Below are 17224 nucleotides of genomic sequence, written 5' to 3'. Positions count from 1 at the left end.
TCAGAAACACTGTCATTTTGGTTTTTGAGGAAATTGCCTTTTGATCCTGCTATCAAATATTATAAAGTGAAAAGAATATTAGCAATAGTTGCACTATTGAAACACAGTAGAAATGTTGTGTAGGATTGCTCTTGCATTCTGCCAAAAAAAAAAAAAAAATTAACATAATTTAACAATTTTAACATCGAGTACATGTTATACAAAAGAAATTATTTTGTATTTTTTTATTGCTAATCACAGTTTGAATCATACCTACACCAGCCACTATTTTGTGATCCAGTACTGAGAACTCCAGCTTAGTAGACAATATATTCATCTGTATTTATGCAGCAGCCTGCTTTGGGAAGCTCAGTGGCATCTAGTTAGCTACAGTCCAGCTCTACCATGGAGTGTCATGAAGGAGAAAAAATATTGCTTGTTGCATTTCTTTCTTTTTGAATGACCTCTATAGAGCTGGGTAAAAACTGTAAAACCAGCACCTGTAGATGCTGTTCGACAGCAGCTGAACATGAGCCAGCTGTGCCCAGGCGGTCAGGAAGGCCAATGGCACCTGGCCTGTATCAGCAATAGTGTGGCCAGCAGGACCAGGGCAGTGACTGTCCCCCTGTACCCGGCATTGGTGAGGCCACACCTCCAAATCCTGTGTCCAGTTCTGGGCCTCTCAGTACAAGAAGGACATTGAGATGCCAGTTCATGTCCAGAGAAGGGCAACGGAGCTGGGGAAGAGTCTGGAGCAGAAGAGGGAGCTAGGATTGTGTAGCGTGGAGAAAAGGAGGCTCAGGGAGGACCTTACTGCTCTCTACAGCTGTGTGAAAGGAGGCTGTAGTGAGATGGGGGTCAGTCTTGTCTTCCAGGCAACCAGTGATAGGACAAGAGGACATAGCTTCAAGTTGTGCCAGGAGAGGTTTAGATTGGATATTATGAAAAACTTACTGACTGAAAGGGTGCTCAGGCATTGGAACAGGCTGCCCAGGGTAGTGGTGGAGTCACCACCCATGGAAGTATTCAAAACGCTTGGGGATGTGGCACTTGGGGATATTGTTTAGTGGTGAACTCTTCTGTTTAAACTGGCCTTAATTTTTCATCAGAAGCAGAATGCCATCAGGTAGCTCCAAGAATACTACATATTAAAACAAAAAAACCCCGTACCCAGGACAAAACAAAACCCCAGTTGTAAAACTGTCATATTTAAAATTCCTTTGTGGGCACACTCCCTATGCTGAAATCACATGCCTCAAATTAAAAGCAGCATAAAAATGTCCCTTATTCAGGTGACATTTCCATGAAATATTTTTCAGTGAAACTGAATGGTAATCAAACTATTTTGTAGTTCCAGTTTAAATTCACAATTAAAAGAATAAGGCTATGTTATGACTTCTGTCTGTGATTAACAATACTATAGTGAAATTTAGCAGTCCATTAGGTTAATAGGAAGGCAAAGAAAACCCAGTGCTTTTTTATTACAACTATAAGAACTGACTAACAAAACCCACATTTTGTTTGTGAAGCTAAGCAGATGTTCATGCGACTAGAGCCCCAAACAACACTGCAAAAAGTTGAGACATCGAAATGCTTTCAGTTCTATACCAGCTAATGCCTACTGGGGAGAGGGGAGGTGGGTGGGGTTGAGGTATTTGTCTTTTAATTTTGTAAATAAGGGTGTTTGTTTATACAAAAGAGGATCTTTTATTTTAGCATATTTTTTGTAAGCTCAGTTCACAGAGCTGGGATATAGTCTGAACAAATATATTTTTTTATTCTAACTTCCTCTGTCTTGCATGCTTAAGTCATAACAATGACCATATTGATGAGGTATTTGTTTTATCAAATCTTTTTTTTTTACATGTCTTAGAGACAGGGGACTCTGCCCGTCCATAAAGGGATTTTAGGAGAAGCCACTGGTATTCAGTGGACATGTACTATTATTTTAACAGCAAGGGGAAGAAGCATCCACTTAATGCCACTGTTCTCAGTGCAATGTTTTTGTGTTTTTCAGAAGAGTATGCAGACCAAGAAAAGCCAACCTCCCTAACTCCAATGACCCTATCAACATCTTTATATAGTCAATAGGCCATACTTTAGAGACAAGGAGGAGAGGACTGCCATAGAGCAACTCTTCTCAAAGATCCCAAATACACAAGTGCCACTACACTGGGATTACTTTTTTCAAGGCTGCTCAGTTCCACCTGAGTTGAGGAAACTGCACTGCCCAGCAGCCCTCATGGGTGCACAGGTACCAGTACAAGAGACAGACCTATGCCACTCAAAAGCCAAAGTTTCATTCTGTGTGGACTCCTTAGCAAACATTCCAGGTAAGTATTAAGAGTCTCTTGCCAACTGCTACTGGTATGCAGAAAGGAAAGAGGAACTGATCCACCTTTGCAGCTGCACTGACTCAGCATTCTGCAATCACAGCACTCCATCCCTCTCTCCATTTCCTGAGACCTGATCCACCCCTCTATTAGAACTTTCAAGGTAATTTTTGACTCAACCAGTCACACTAGAAATAGAGACTGACATGTCATTCCAACCACACTAGCAAGAAAACACACAAGATATACACAAGGACACAAGAAAGACGTTCATCAAACAGTAAAATGCACACACCATCAAATGAGGCAGAAACTTTGTAAATAGGCTCTTGTTAAAATACTTGCACAGAGCTAGTTTACTCTTATGTTTTGAACTGTCTCTCAGACTATGTTCACCTGCTGCTGAAAAAACCCTTTATATATGTAATCACCAAAACTAGATTTGCAAGTGACCAGTTTTGCATATACAAATTCAGCTGCCATAAAATATTTGCATCTCCATGTACTCTGTACTTTGGGCATGTAAGGAAAGGATCTCTCAACCTCTATACAATCTAGACACTCCAGTCTGAAACAGGGAGTACAGTGCAGCTATCATTTCAGCTACTACCTTTCAATCTTAAACTATATTTACATAAATTTACTACAAAAAGATATTGCTTGATAGATATTTATTGAACTTTTGAATCATCACACGAAAAGTGGTTCATTTGTAATGTTTGTTTAATGTGAAGCTCCTGGCTTTGCGCCTGCATGGATAAAATCTACTACATGGAATTTTTTGCTCAGAGTTGTGAAGTTCCTTTGTGTAGTAGCTACATTGTGATTTCAGAAGGTGTAGACTGTTTTCCAGTTATTCAGTAACATTCTGTCACAAAGACCATACAGTCTTCCAAGCATGGAATACTAAAATTAAGAAAGCAACTCCCCAAAACAAACATGAACAACATCCCCCCAAACTACAGTTTTGACAGAATTTTCTATGTTTGTCCAAACAAACAGACACTCCAACTTATTTTTTACACCATCTCCACCATGATGTCTGGATATTTTAAGCAGTAAAACCATGTTTTACTCTGAAGATTTTACTTACATCAAGAGAGCCTTCATTTATAACAATTAGTCCCATGTTCTTTCTCAAAAGTTTACAAGAGTGACCTGTTAGAAAAGATTTTGTTTTCAAAAATCTGTTCCACAAAATCCATTACAACATAACAAGGCTTTTTTTTTTCCTGTAAGAGAACTACAGACAAAATTAAAAAATAAGATTTCCCTTGCTGAAATCAATGATAAAAAAAAAAATTCAACTGCATTTTAAACAGGTACATACAGGTACTAAGTCAGAACAGTTAGAATTTCCCTTGTTGCAACTTGCAACTGTTCTACCTTATTCGGGAGTGTTTTAAAGAGTGTTACAGAAAACAATAGATCTCCCTGAGCCTTGTAATTTTTAGAATGCAACTTGCATTTCACTCAAAACTTGCATATATATATATGTTTCCAATATTTTCTTTTATTCTTTGCATTAAACAGGATGCATGTTGTGCTAACGAGGTAGGCTGCCTAGTCAAAAACATGTATCACCATTCTTAATAAAGCAGAAATATTGGCATTATGTGTACCGCCTCAAACCTGAAGGTACTAAGAAAAATGACCTTAGATCAACTGTATCATGTGCATATGGGAAGTTCTTTAAGATTAGAAATAATAACACCCAATAAAAAGGATCCATATGACTAAAGTAAGGCTTTATTTAGGGCATGTATCCACACTACAGCAGAAAGTGCAGATATGGTCACATGCAAAGAATATTAAATCATAAAAGCAGTTTTCATGTGTAACTATTTAAAAATACAGATTTATCATTGTTGAAATTAAGTCTTTTTTTCCCATCTTTCATAATAAAAGAATAAAAATAAACCTCTATTAATAAAGGTTATAATACTTTAGTTCACCTTTCTTAGAAAGAAGGAAAAATAGAGAAGGGAAACTAAGAATACTTACATTCTCTTAATATTATTCTCTCTCACTGTCAAAAGCCAATGTATTCTTTCTAATTCATTTCATATGCTATAAAAAAGAACAATTGCCTATTTTTCTGCCTCTTCTCTACCATAACTTTTTCTTGCTCTTAGTATTTTAACAGAGGCAGAATCCACCATTCCCTACCCTCCACCTATCAGTGACTAAAAAATAAGTTCACATTCAAATTTTGGAGTGACATATAATATTATTATTTTTTACAAGACAACTTCCCATTCTGAAAGAAATTTACTCCACCAACTGCTATTATTTCTAAACCTGTAACAAAGCCATCGAATAAATGCAAATATAATACCAATATTAATGGCAGTCTCTTGTTTGTCCCCAGTAAGTATCCAAATTTTTATGTCTGCTTTCATGAGTGTTTCTATGGTTTCAGGCACTTTGTCTTGTAGTTTATCTTCAATTGCTGTTGCTCCAAGCAGCTGAAGATTCTGTGAACATAAAGTATTTTGTACACATAGGTTTTTTTTTTGTTTAAATTCAGTTTCAATCTTCCATTTATTTTATTTAACTCTCTGTATTTACAACAAGATCAATGAAATCTAAACTCATTAATCGGATAAAGAACTTCCAGTTTATTCCTATGAGCTTTAACTTAAATATCTGTGTGTCTTGACAAAACTACACAGTGTGACCACCCAAACTTCAACCAATTATTCACAAGCTCAGTAGTTTGTTCAGCAACAGCTACCTTTTCCTGAGGAGTACCTCTCTGATTTGAAGGCTTCAGGAGTACTATTACCATCCCTTCTCTCTTTTAATGATTTCTCTTCACTTTGTAAAAAAAAAATCCAAAACACCTGTCAATTCATCTTAGTACTTCATGTCTGATTTTAACTTCCTATGGAACAAATCTACACAGTTTTTGTGAATACAGCCATTTTTATATTTCCTATTTCTATACCTTTAAAACTAGCTAAATGTTAAAGACACCATTATAAATCTAATAGTGTGCAATGTACTGTGCATGGCCTGCACAGTACATCCTGAGAAAGTACTTGTGCAGCTAATACAAAAATTTGTAAAGGTAGCGGGGTTGTCACAGCATTAAAAAGTTACACAGTTTCAAGACTGTTTTGTCACATCTAGATAAACTGCTCAGCAATGTTCACTAGCGACTGAAGCTATATACCCTCATCCCTCTTTTTCATGAATTAAACACCACAGGTTCTTGAGGCTCTGAATTTTATGCAGTTTCATCAATCTAATCTCTTTTATACTTTCCAAGGAAAAAAATCCCCAAATAAGCCCCTCAAAACGGAAGTACCAAAACTTCAAACACTATTGGTCTCATGCACTCCTTTTCTTACAAATTTAATAGTCATGGGACCTTTTTTTGTTTAGGCAGTGAAGTCTTAAACACATTGGGTACTCCAGAAGCCTGGCTACTCCAGAAGCAGTGTCGCTAGAAAGGCTCTGCTCCTGTGACACTGTATCTGGGTATAAGCTCACTTTGGAGGCCCTCAGTAAAAGAGAGGTTGACAAAGTGGAGAAATTCCAACAGAGGGACACAAAAATAGCTTAGGGCTCAGAGCACGCTATATTAAGAGTACCTGAAGAAGTAGGACGAGTTTAACATGGGAAAAAAATAAGACTAAGGGAGGGATTCCTTCTGCTAACTGAAGCTTGCAGAGCAGCCATCCTTCTCCAAAATGCGTGGTGCACAGTGAAAGAGCAAGAGGCAACAGTCACATTCTGCAGCAATAAAAAATTTAATTCAGAAAAAGAGACTAAGTTGCGCATCAAAAAAAATTACCTGCTGCAGCTGGGAAAACTCCCTCCTTGTAGATATTCAAAACTTCATCAAAGTGTTGGGGAAGCAAAACTAGCCCTGCTTAGAGCAGGGATCTGTGTCTAGATGACCTCCAAAAGTCCCTTCCTAACTTGACTCCTCCATTGTTCCAAGATCATTATATAATGAAGCAGATGTTGTTTATCTGTTTTACACTTTTTCACACACTAGAAGGACTCTGAAAAAAATCTTTCCAGTAGGTTCCACCCACAATCGACACTTTCCAGCAAGGTAGCTACTTGTAGCAAAAACTTTAGTCAGATTAATTGTACCTTAATTTTGATTATCTAAACTGCAAGGACTACGTGACACAACTGTCAGTATATTTCCAGGATTTTTTTTCTGTCTAAGCGCTATTCCTCAATAGTGATTCACTTTTCATGGTATAGAAAATAAGGACAATCATTAAGAACCCACTCTTTTGCTCATCCCTCTGCCCACCCCCATCCTCCCCCCCCACCAACCCAAACCCCAGAAAGCTACATCAAGCTACACATACTTTTTCAATTAGTTCATAGCTCTCCTCAAGTTTGAGTACTCTGTTTTGTATAGCTGTAGAAGCACGGTGATAGACATCTAGCCATTCTTGATAATCACTTTCTGAAATCTCAGCCACAGCAAAACACAGAGTTCTTAAGCCTAAAGAGAAACCAGATAATGATTCAGTATTAGTTAGTCCCTTCCCTGATATGCCTGCAATGAGTTAGTTTTGAAAGCTGAATTTATTCTGTATTTTATGTATGCTTATGCCTGATTTTCAACTTACTGCTGCACATCTTAAAGAACTTTTAAAATATACGTAAGTAAAAATGTGTTATAAATCGAAATTTATTCAACAGAATAACAGTTTCAAAAAAGCTGAATGTAATACACATTATATATTTCAGGGGAAAAAAATAATCAATTTTTATGTAAGATTCAACTTAGTTTAAACTGTAAACAAGACACGAAGCAATCCCAACACTTGCTGAACAAATATGTACACTGAAACATTAAAACTGTAAAACTGGATTGTATTTCTGAGAAAAAAAAATTATAAACTTAAATGCTGGAAAGAAGTAAAATTAAAACATATCAGCATAAGGTTACAGCTGCCCTCTTCACCCCTCCTCAATATTCTTAGGAAATTCTAGTTTGAAGTTTATCATCTAGAAGCCAACTTTGAATCCCCTCATTTAATTTTCCCGTCTCACATATTTTTTCAGCTCTCCAAATTCTTAAAATAAAATCATTATGCACCATTTGGCAATTTTACTTAACAACCTTTGAGCTGGTTGTTATTATTAACAGATTTTTTCCTTTATCAGAAATCTGAATTAAGCATTACAGCAAGAATTTGAGACTGCGTGATTATAAGAAATACCTGTTTTTTGACAACACACATTTACATTCAATTTAAGTAGCTAGGTGTGAATTTTCTAACAGCTCATTTCACATATTACCAGATTTCTAGAGAATGAAGTTGACCTAACTCTTTATATACTAGCCACAGTTTGCAGGCTGATGGGTTTAGAAGGGGCGCAGGCAGGACTAATGTAGTTACCCTTTGGTCACTTGCCCACTCTGCTCTAGGAGATGAGCAGCACCATAACCAGGGATGGCTGAATGTAATCTTTATTTGTTCACAGCTTTCTGGAGCATACAGCTCAGCACCAGTGGCAATTTTGAAATTTTAAGACGCTGGGCATGAAATAACACAAGTGTCTTAGATGTAGGAGTAATTTAGTTTAGATAAAAACCATGTGTAATCCTAGTACCCTGACAACTAAACAGCATTAGGAAGACAGAGTCTCACCATCTAGACTTAAAAGAATAAACTCAAGGCTGACAACTCAACAGATTTTTTTTCTCTGCATAGTAAGGGTATGCTAACAAGGTGCAAAGCAATGAATACAGGTAAAGGGGAGGAAAGGAACATATGTCTGACTAACAGTGATACTATTTCCACAATGCTTTCAACATATTTTCTGCAGACCATAAAATGAAGAAAAGAAATCCAAGTGTATGGAATGTCAGCAAATGGTTTTTTCAATATATTTACTTTCTCTTTTAAAATCAGTGCCTAATTATTTTTTCCTGTTTTTAATATGATTCTTTTCATTGTGATTTAAAAGAATCTTCCAAATAAAATGTGGAAAACAAAATATCATTAAGCCTGGTTCTTAACAGACTGGAACAACACAGGAAAATTACACATGATTTTTCTATTTACCCAAGCAGGCATTAACACTCAAGCTTAATAAATGCTTATATATAAATGCCAGCCATGCTAACCACTTCATTTTTGAACAACACACCAAGAGCAGGCAGCAAATGCCAAGGACATACTGTCCTGCCACATGAAAGGATACTTGTGAGAAACTTTGCAACACTATTGGCTGCAATTTAAATCTCAAACAAAAATAAATACTAATTTTTTAATCGATTCCAGAGATACGTAATTTTTTTAATAAGACTGAATTTTATGCTTTTTAAAAGGTTAGAAATTCACTCTTCTGAACAGTAGATCTTTTTCATCTGTTGAAAAGAAGGATACAAAAAGCACCTGAACAAACCTCTCAATCCTATCATATCTACAGTGGTTCAAAAAACAGGTGGAATTTTTCACTTCTTATGTTGATTCATTTACTGCAACCTGACTGCTAAGGAGTTGTATTACTGATTTAATAAGAACAGTAATTAAGAACTGGATTGAAATTTTCTTACAGGACAGCACATAGTGATCTAATTTTGTCTTTTCTGTAACCAAATATATACCTTATGACCCAAACTAACTTCACACCTAAGTAACTTTTTCTTGATTTATTCTGGTTAAGCCTTTCTAGAACCCCAGTGTATCTGAGGCTTTGGACTGTACCAATTTGCTTGGGTACAGTTCTGCTTTCAACTTCATTGTGTAACTTATTCTAACTTTATTACTTTAAGAGTCTTTAAGACTAACCAAATGTTTCCAGCAGAGATCTTGATATGAAAAACTAACAAAAGAAACAGATCTGTGACTTGCTTCTGCTGTCACTGATAGAACTAAGAGACTGAAGCTGCTTAATACAGTAGTCAAAACTCTAAATTCCATGATAAACCAAAAGAGAAAAACTGGAGGACTCACATGTATGACAGAAAAATGGCCTTTCATGACAGCAAGAAAGATCTGGCCAGAGATCAGTTAACAAAACGTAAGGATTTTTTTTAGAAGGAAAATATTTTACCAAAGTTTGCTTTCCAATGTAAGTTTATTTCTTAAGACATATTAAAGATAATGTTGATGTTTCAGTAGCAGTGTATTTGAAAAATGAAGACGTAAAAACTCTGCAGTTCAGATTCCATTACCTCTTCAAATTTTGCTTTCAACTACTCTCTATCAACTCACTGATAAATCGAAACACTATGATACTGCAGACTACAACAATATAATCCTTTCCTGAGATACTAAGGGGGTACAGCATTGAAGATCTAGGAACTGTGCAGAAACCTTTCTACCATCTGCTTTTCTGCTCGCATCTGTACTGTGAAATCCACTATAAATAAATGACTAACTGGCTGCTTGTGTCAATCATCTTAATTTCAGAGTCTTTGCAATTTTATTTACTATTCCTACTTCACAAACCCTCACAGAGAGGTTCCCTAGCTTTTGCAGCTGCTTTGTAAAAGTGATTGATAAAACTGCAGACACCAAAACACACCATATGGATGCTGGCAATCCCCCTTACTGGGACTGGTGACAGAAACAATACAGCTAAAAGCTACCTTAAAAGCACGACACTAATAATTTCCAACCATCTTTACTTTGGCTACTTCTTCCTGTGTGCCATCCCTACAGCATTCACTGGGTATGGGACATGAAAGAGACCATGAGAAATGAGATCTTCACAGAAAAAATGTGCCATGTGTTTGCTCTCTCGAAAAATATGTTTTGGTTAAAAGATTCCACTGTGTACTCTGTGGGTGTGTTGGGTTGTTTTTCAGGGCTTTTTAAGCATGAAGTTATTAATGAAACTTCTCAGGAAGATTTTTCTTAGGAGACATGGCTCAAACATAATTTTCAAACTTAACATGAGTGAACCACCACTGTAACACAAAATTGAGAAGCTGGAAAGCTGAGCAGTAACTGAATTTTGTATTTATTTTTATATTGAGTAATACCACCCACCTTCTGTAGCAAACTGCTCTAGATGTTTTAAGGTGATTTCTTTGTATTTTGAACTTTCGGCAAGACGGTCATAAATTACAGTATCCTACAAAACAAATAAAATTAGCTCAGAACACTTCAATAGAAAAATTATTTCTTTTTTGGGTACACAATACAAATCATGTAGGAAAATGGCAGAAAAATAGAACTGTATTATTTAAGCATCAAAAATTAGACATAATTTTATTCCAGAAGTTAAAAAAGGATATTCTAATCCTCAGATTTTCTAAACTTATAAATTCTGCTATAATGCAGCTTTTTCTTCTACATTTTTTGATGCTATTTCCCCTTATTTTGAAAAGTGCCAAAATGCTGTCTTCCTCTTTTAATATTACACCCACAAAATAAAATTAGTGCTTCATAACTGCCATTTTCAGTTTTTTTGTAGCCAGCTTAATATACAGAATATTAACAACAGTTTCTTTTCTTCACTTGCGATGATAAAAAATGGATATTTATATTCAACAAACTTCCTTTTCTTAAACCATTCTGGAACTGGATTTCATCATCTTCCCCCTCAAACTTGACCTGACATACAAACCGAGAACTAAAGAGCAACTCTGCTATTCCCATAAGCATTATGATAAGGATACCTTTCCACAGGTCCTGCTTTTGGGAAAAAATACTTCTGTGTAATATCAATGGTTGGTTAAAATTCCACTATAGTCACTTATGCCAGATTACTATCTCTACCTAGTGATCCATGCTCAGCTACTCCAGCAAGTAGTTAATACATTCATCTACATGTTCATCCATTTTCTTGGAGTACAGAAGGAAGCAATTAATAGGAAGTATAAAGGTATTAGTCTAGTACAAAGAATAGGATGAACAGGTCCATCGTATCTTCATAGGCACTTAGTAAAAAAAGACATTAACTGGTCCACACATTGAACAGCTACACAGCAAAACAATGTAAATTGAAAGAGGTACATCGACATTCCTTCCCCCACATTTTGAATGTTTTGACTGCAGTTATAACAATCTTTTACTTTTGTATTTGTATTGGTAGCATGTATTCTTTGTTACAGGGAAAACAGAATAAAACTCACAGCTCCTTTGCAGTAGAGTCTTAACTTTCCTGATGGTGTGCGAACTATCACTGACATTCTCTTCCTAGTGCTGAAAGAGAAATAAATGCTCTGTATAAGGTAGTTCATCAATACAAGCATTTACCAATATTTTACCTAGTAATATCAATATATATCTTATATTACACACAGGATAAAAAGTCAGTGCTATCTATTCTGAATGATGTTCTCAGCTGACTGGGATGGAAACAGTTTTACTGCCTAACAATTAAAAAGAATGCTATTTTCCTAGGCATACTTCTGTAGGCCTTTTTCCCATCAAAATGATTTTGAGAATTTTCACCTTCATCTGAATACTGTCTACTGATGACAAAAAAGCATCATAAAGAACAAAGCACTTATCATCAATATTATAAAGAGGTAGTGTATCATGGACTGTTTCAGTTTTTCCTTCCTTCCCAGTCAGCCAGAGTCACTCGTACACTGTACTGTGCTGCAATCCTATTACTGTCATCCCAGAGTTTCATTTATCATGCAAACTTTGCAGTATGCTAAGAACTGGCAAGGGGCTGGACTAATTTTAACTACTCTCTGGCTCTCAGTTGTTAATAAAATCCAAGTTATTTTTTATTTTTGTCCTCATAACTGAGGTAGAAACTGGAGAAAGCATGGAGAAGACGGTCACGGTCTGCTTTCTGTCTTCTTCTCTTTGAGGCTCACCAAAAAGCATTCTTTAGGTGCAAGATCATGTCCTGTCAAGATGTGTATTTTTAACATAAGTCTTTCAAATTTCAACTTTAGAAATAAATCTATAGAAACCATTCAGAGAACAAAACATTTCTCATACAACAGTCCACACTAAAACAGAGATGGAAATAAATGGTCCTTTAACAATTTTGGTTTCTGTTGGAACAGTTATACATTCATTCATCAAAGAGTATGAATGGTTCCTGAACTTTCAGACTGCCATGGAAATTCCTGTAAATGGAATGTGCACATAGGTGAAGGAAAGAATTTTATGATTACTGATGAAGTAACAGGCTGAAGAGTATCTTCAGGAAAACATTTTCTAATTCCACCTGTGTGTGCACTTTGCTTCAAGTAAAAATTTCTCAACAGCAATATTAAATTACATTGTTACCATGAATATTGCACAAAAGAGCATACAAAACTATTAACTACTGCAAATGCTTTTCCATTTCACCTCTAATCCAAAAAACCTCAGGTAAGTAGAATTCCAAAAAACTTTAGACAGTGTCCAATTGGGGATCTACTTAGACAACACTGGAGAAATTAAGATGATCTAAACTACAGTTAAGCTGCCTAAAATAAAAGAAAGTCGCAGATTCACATCGATTCCTGCCAAGACAATATAGCCTACTCAAATTCATTACACTTGCCTGAATGTTCAGTTCAGAAACTGTGGAGGAATTACAGCAGGTTAGGGGGTTGTATAAACAATAATTTGATATATTTGCCCTTGCCAGGTAAAGACTGAGCAATACCAGAAGATTGCAACCTTGAAGTCCTGCATAGAGCATCATACTATTTTACTGAAGATGTATCAAAGAATAACCAGTGTTTTCCCATAGCATTCTGAAACTTTAGCTAGACAGACAGATACTGAATCTTGACTGACATACACTTAGTAAAGCTGCAATAAAGCTAATGACCAAGAGTTATTGTCAAGGACTCCTTAGTTTTATAAGCCTTTTTACAGCAGTGACAGTTTTATTTCCTTTCCTGGTGAACTACAGTAAGCCACTAAATTGCACTACTACAAATAACTGTCAGTGTGAGACCACTGTTTTTTTCTGTTTCTTCACTGTAGACGTGATGTGAGCAGCCATAAAGATGACCTGGTTATAATGGGAAAAAACAGAAGATGTTTGCTGAAATAGTGACAGAGAAAATGCCTGCAAGCCTAGAAATTGGAGACATCCTGAGATACCATCAATCTGCCCAAAACAAGAAACTATAACCAGAACTTTTTGTCTGGAAAAGGGAGAAAATACCATGAGAATGTAGGAATTGATAAAAATCTGGAAAAATAAAAATTGGTCTGGGAGAAAAGAACACACCATCATCTACTGGCTGTCCCAAGGGAAATACAGGAATTAGCAGCATCTACCAACTGCTGAATGTAGTGGTGTCCTGCATCCCCTTTTGTCTGTGCCCCACATGAATGACTTACTTGTACCCAGCATGGAGCCTCTTTAAGAGCCAGCTCCATGCAAATCATCCTCAGGGTGTGTTTGTATACATTCCTTTACTAACAGGAATTTTTAGTAATCTGTAATAAAAAAAGAAAGTAGAAAAAAGTGCCCCTGTGTCCTTGTGTGCTATGGAATCCTGCAAACCCTGTTGTCATCTCTATGTACCTGCAGGCTGGGTAACCCTTTGGGCTGTTACGAAGAGGCAGAACACCTGGTAATTCCCATGGAGTTGCAATGGGATTATAAATAGGCAGAAGCATCTTAAAGTGACAGAAATACTTCTCTCAGTCACAAGATTTGCAGCTTTCAGAAGTAGATCTTGATAGGTCCAGTAACTCTAAAATCTGACATTTAGGATGAAACAACCACAGAAAACAAACACTGCTACAGAGGTTTTGGTACCTCCTCTGTCAGCCAGTCACTGTTTTTTTACTTTTAGAAGTATCAGGTCTTCAGTCACAAAATCAGTGTATTCTGGAGCTCTTTGAATGATTGTGAGGAGGTAAGGCCTCAGATGCTCTGGGATGACTTCTGTCTGCCCACTACAACAGCTAAGACAACATGGATTACTCATGAAAGCGATCACACAGGAGAGACTAGTCAAGGTATGAATTACAGGTAAATACATTGGCATTGTAAATCCAAAATATAGGAATTCAGACAAGAAGCTTTAAACTGTAACTATCACAGATGGTTTCTGCTAGGCTATGGAAGTATGCCCCAGGGACATAAATGAAAATCAGTCATTAAATCAGTACATCGACATACTCCAGATATTGAGATGATATTACTACATATATACTCAATACTTGCCAGTGAAATTAATGCTGGTGCTAAAAATGCAATTTATTCCTCTAGGAAAACAAGCAGATACAAATCAAAACCTCATTCAGTAGCACAGCTAGCAATGACATGTTGATTCAAGGACCAACGTGCAATTTGTGCACTGATAGTGGATGTTGCTTATACGTAATGACACAAGGAATCACAAACTCAAAATCTTACTCATTTTCACAACTAGCCCAGGTGAAAAGACAGTGCACATAGTCAAACATAAGACGTTCTACGCTTCTGCATCTTTGACACAGCGCCTTGCTTTCCCCTGCCCTGCAAACACATACCCTAGGAGTTGGTTTGGGCTGCCAAGAGACAGCTGCAGTTTTTCTATTTGTTACAGCACTAGGTGACAGAATACAAGAACAGGCACAACAACACTGCACAATTCCTTCCCTAACAGTACAGGGAGCCCTGAACAGCAGAGAATCTGAACAACTCTTCACTTTCTAGAACTAAAGGTACCATAGGCAGTTGTGGCATCTGAGCAGACTATCTACTGGAGGCAACGAAAACTCAGCACAAGTTTTTAAAACACTATTTGCTAATTTTAAGAATTACCAATATAGTATTTTCAGCATGCTTTCAGTATGCTCACCTGCCAATTAGATTGACAACTACTTCCTTGCTATGAACAAAGTATAATTACTATGCTCTATAAGTCTACTTCTCTTTTCACAGGCACAAGTGTAATCACGGAAAAAACAGAATACCAGAAGTGGCAAGTCTACCAGGTACTCCTACAAGTTTTACTTCTGTAATGTGCTTCTCTGGAAGACTATCCTATCAAATGTTGACACTGCTGCACTCTACTTGCAGAAGAGTAGTAATCTAGCCTGTACTGGAAAGCGGCAATGAATTAATTTGCATTTTTTCTGGGAAAAACTTGGAACACCTGCAAACTCTTAACAGTTTATTCAAAACAGATTACTTCTCGGAAGCTACATGCTCCTACCCATGCAAATGGTGTTGTTTTGGAGCCAAAATTTCTCTTGCTGTGGAACACGGGTGACCTCTAGTGCTTCCAACAAGTCAATTCAAAGCACAGCTAAATATTGCAGAATAAGAAAAAAAAGTCTATAAAAACTGAATACTTAATAAAGTTCTGTGATCAGTATCCACCAAAAAACCTCAGAAGATTGAGATTTATAAGCAATTCTCCCATCTCCATAAAGTATCACTGTTTAAATTACAATTTTAGACTGACACAGAAATTAAAAAAAAAAAAATCTGTGAAATCAAGACAAAGCTGAAAACCAGAAACAAAGTAATAATCCTTCACTGTTACTCCAGAAACGCAGTATGAACTTCCACAGAAGTCAAATTAATAGCAATGCACTTTGCAGTACATACTCGCTAACTTTCAAGAAAAGAAAATGCAAGCAATGTCTGCAAAAAAAATATGAAACCATGACATAAATCTAAAAAATTCACGTATGTCCTCTACAATATATAAAAAGAACATTAATTGCAAACAGACACTAAAAGACATTCATAACCATACAAACTACTTTCTGTTGCATCTTTCATTACGTTTCATATTATTATTGCTATTACTATAACTAGAGGCAACTACTCTGATTTCACCCAACTCATACATCTTCAGTTTGTCTCTCCAGCATTGCACTGGATTGTTTTATTTTTTCATTTTCTTGGTTCTTTAGCTAAGCTCAAGGGAAATATAATAGGACAGGAAGGAAAACAACAATCACTTTCCACAGGCACAATTAGGAGTAATCATTTTAAGAAAAAAAGGAACTTCCTCTACATGCAAATCCCTTCCTTACCCTTTGCCAAAGTAAGCAATGGACCTACAGAAACATTTATAACACAGACAGCAAACACAGATAAAATATAAACAGCTCTACATAAGAATTGAAACTGCAATCATATTTCTTATGGGTACATTTGTAACTCCAAGAACTTTAACACAAAATTTTTACTGAAAGCAAAATACTCTCATATTCCAAGTAAACCAACTGGTCAATGCTGTATAGTGATGCTGCTCAGAACATAATGAGTTTCAGTCTAGAGTATTTAAACAAGCCATAGTTATACAAATGTATTTAAGGTCAAATGCAAAATTTAATTTTATCAGTCATGATAAATACACTTGCTTTTTAATAAACCATATGGTGCCAGGGCTTTCAGAAACACGTTTAGAAGTTTGAGTACTTTCCTGTATTACTTTTCACAGATTTTTTTAAAGTTTTGAGATCAAAGGTTTTCTTAATCTTTGAGCAAAGGCAAAAGTGAAAAATATTAGTCACAATGTAGACAACAAGAAAAAAAAAAAAGCCTCCAAAATTTTTTTACAATAAACCAGGTGTAATTTTAATTTTAATCATGTACTCTGCTTTGTCTATAGTGTGTTTACATATTACACAGATGAAAGCTACACAACCTGCATACTTTGTCTGTAAAAATACAAAAAAGGCAAACATTTTTATTCATGAGAGAAGTTTCTAAGTATTTCCACAAAAAGACACCATGTAAAAAGTTACCTTGTAAATTCCAGGACATTTAGCAGTTCATATCTCTCTTCCTGTCCCAGCTGAAGAATAAAAAAAGAATAAATAAAAAAAGAGTAAGAATTGAAAGAAAAATCTCAAGCAAAAGAACCAAACCGAACCAAACATGTCAATACAAATGTACCATAATGTGAAGCAAATACAGTAAATTATAATGTTACTCCAATGTACTTACAGACTCAATGATTACTGAGTCAGGTGTCCTTCCAGTGAATACAAAACGAAGATGCCTGGCTGCTCTGACCAATGCTCCTTCATCTGCAGCAAGTTAAATAGTTA

At 36.1% G+C, this 17224-nt stretch overlaps 1 protein-coding gene across 1 annotated transcript in view; it reads right to left on the bottom strand.

The window, feature by feature from the left end:
- The window catches only part of ATP8A1 (ATPase phospholipid transporting 8A1), a 108148-nt gene that overhangs the window by 47064 nt on the left and 43860 nt on the right, over positions 1-17224 (bottom strand). The window contains exons 17-23 of the mRNA XM_082282285.1: positions 17121-17203; positions 16919-16968; positions 11386-11455; positions 10298-10382; positions 6650-6789; positions 4651-4789; positions 3406-3470 (exon numbers count right to left, since the gene is read on the bottom strand). Of these exons, the coding sequence (XP_082138411.1) occupies positions 3406-3470; positions 4651-4789; positions 6650-6789; positions 10298-10382; positions 11386-11455; positions 16919-16968; positions 17121-17203 (632 nt within the window). The remainder of the gene's footprint in view (positions 1-3405; positions 3471-4650; positions 4790-6649; positions 6790-10297; positions 10383-11385; positions 11456-16918; positions 16969-17120; positions 17204-17224) is intronic.

The sequence above is a fragment of the Coloeus monedula genome (assembly GCF_965178545.1).
Source record: "Coloeus monedula genome assembly, chromosome: 5".
NCBI lineage: Eukaryota > Metazoa > Chordata > Aves > Passeriformes > Corvidae > Coloeus > Coloeus monedula.
The sequence above is the reverse complement of the archived record's forward strand: the minus strand, read 5'-3'. Positions and strand labels throughout refer to the sequence as shown.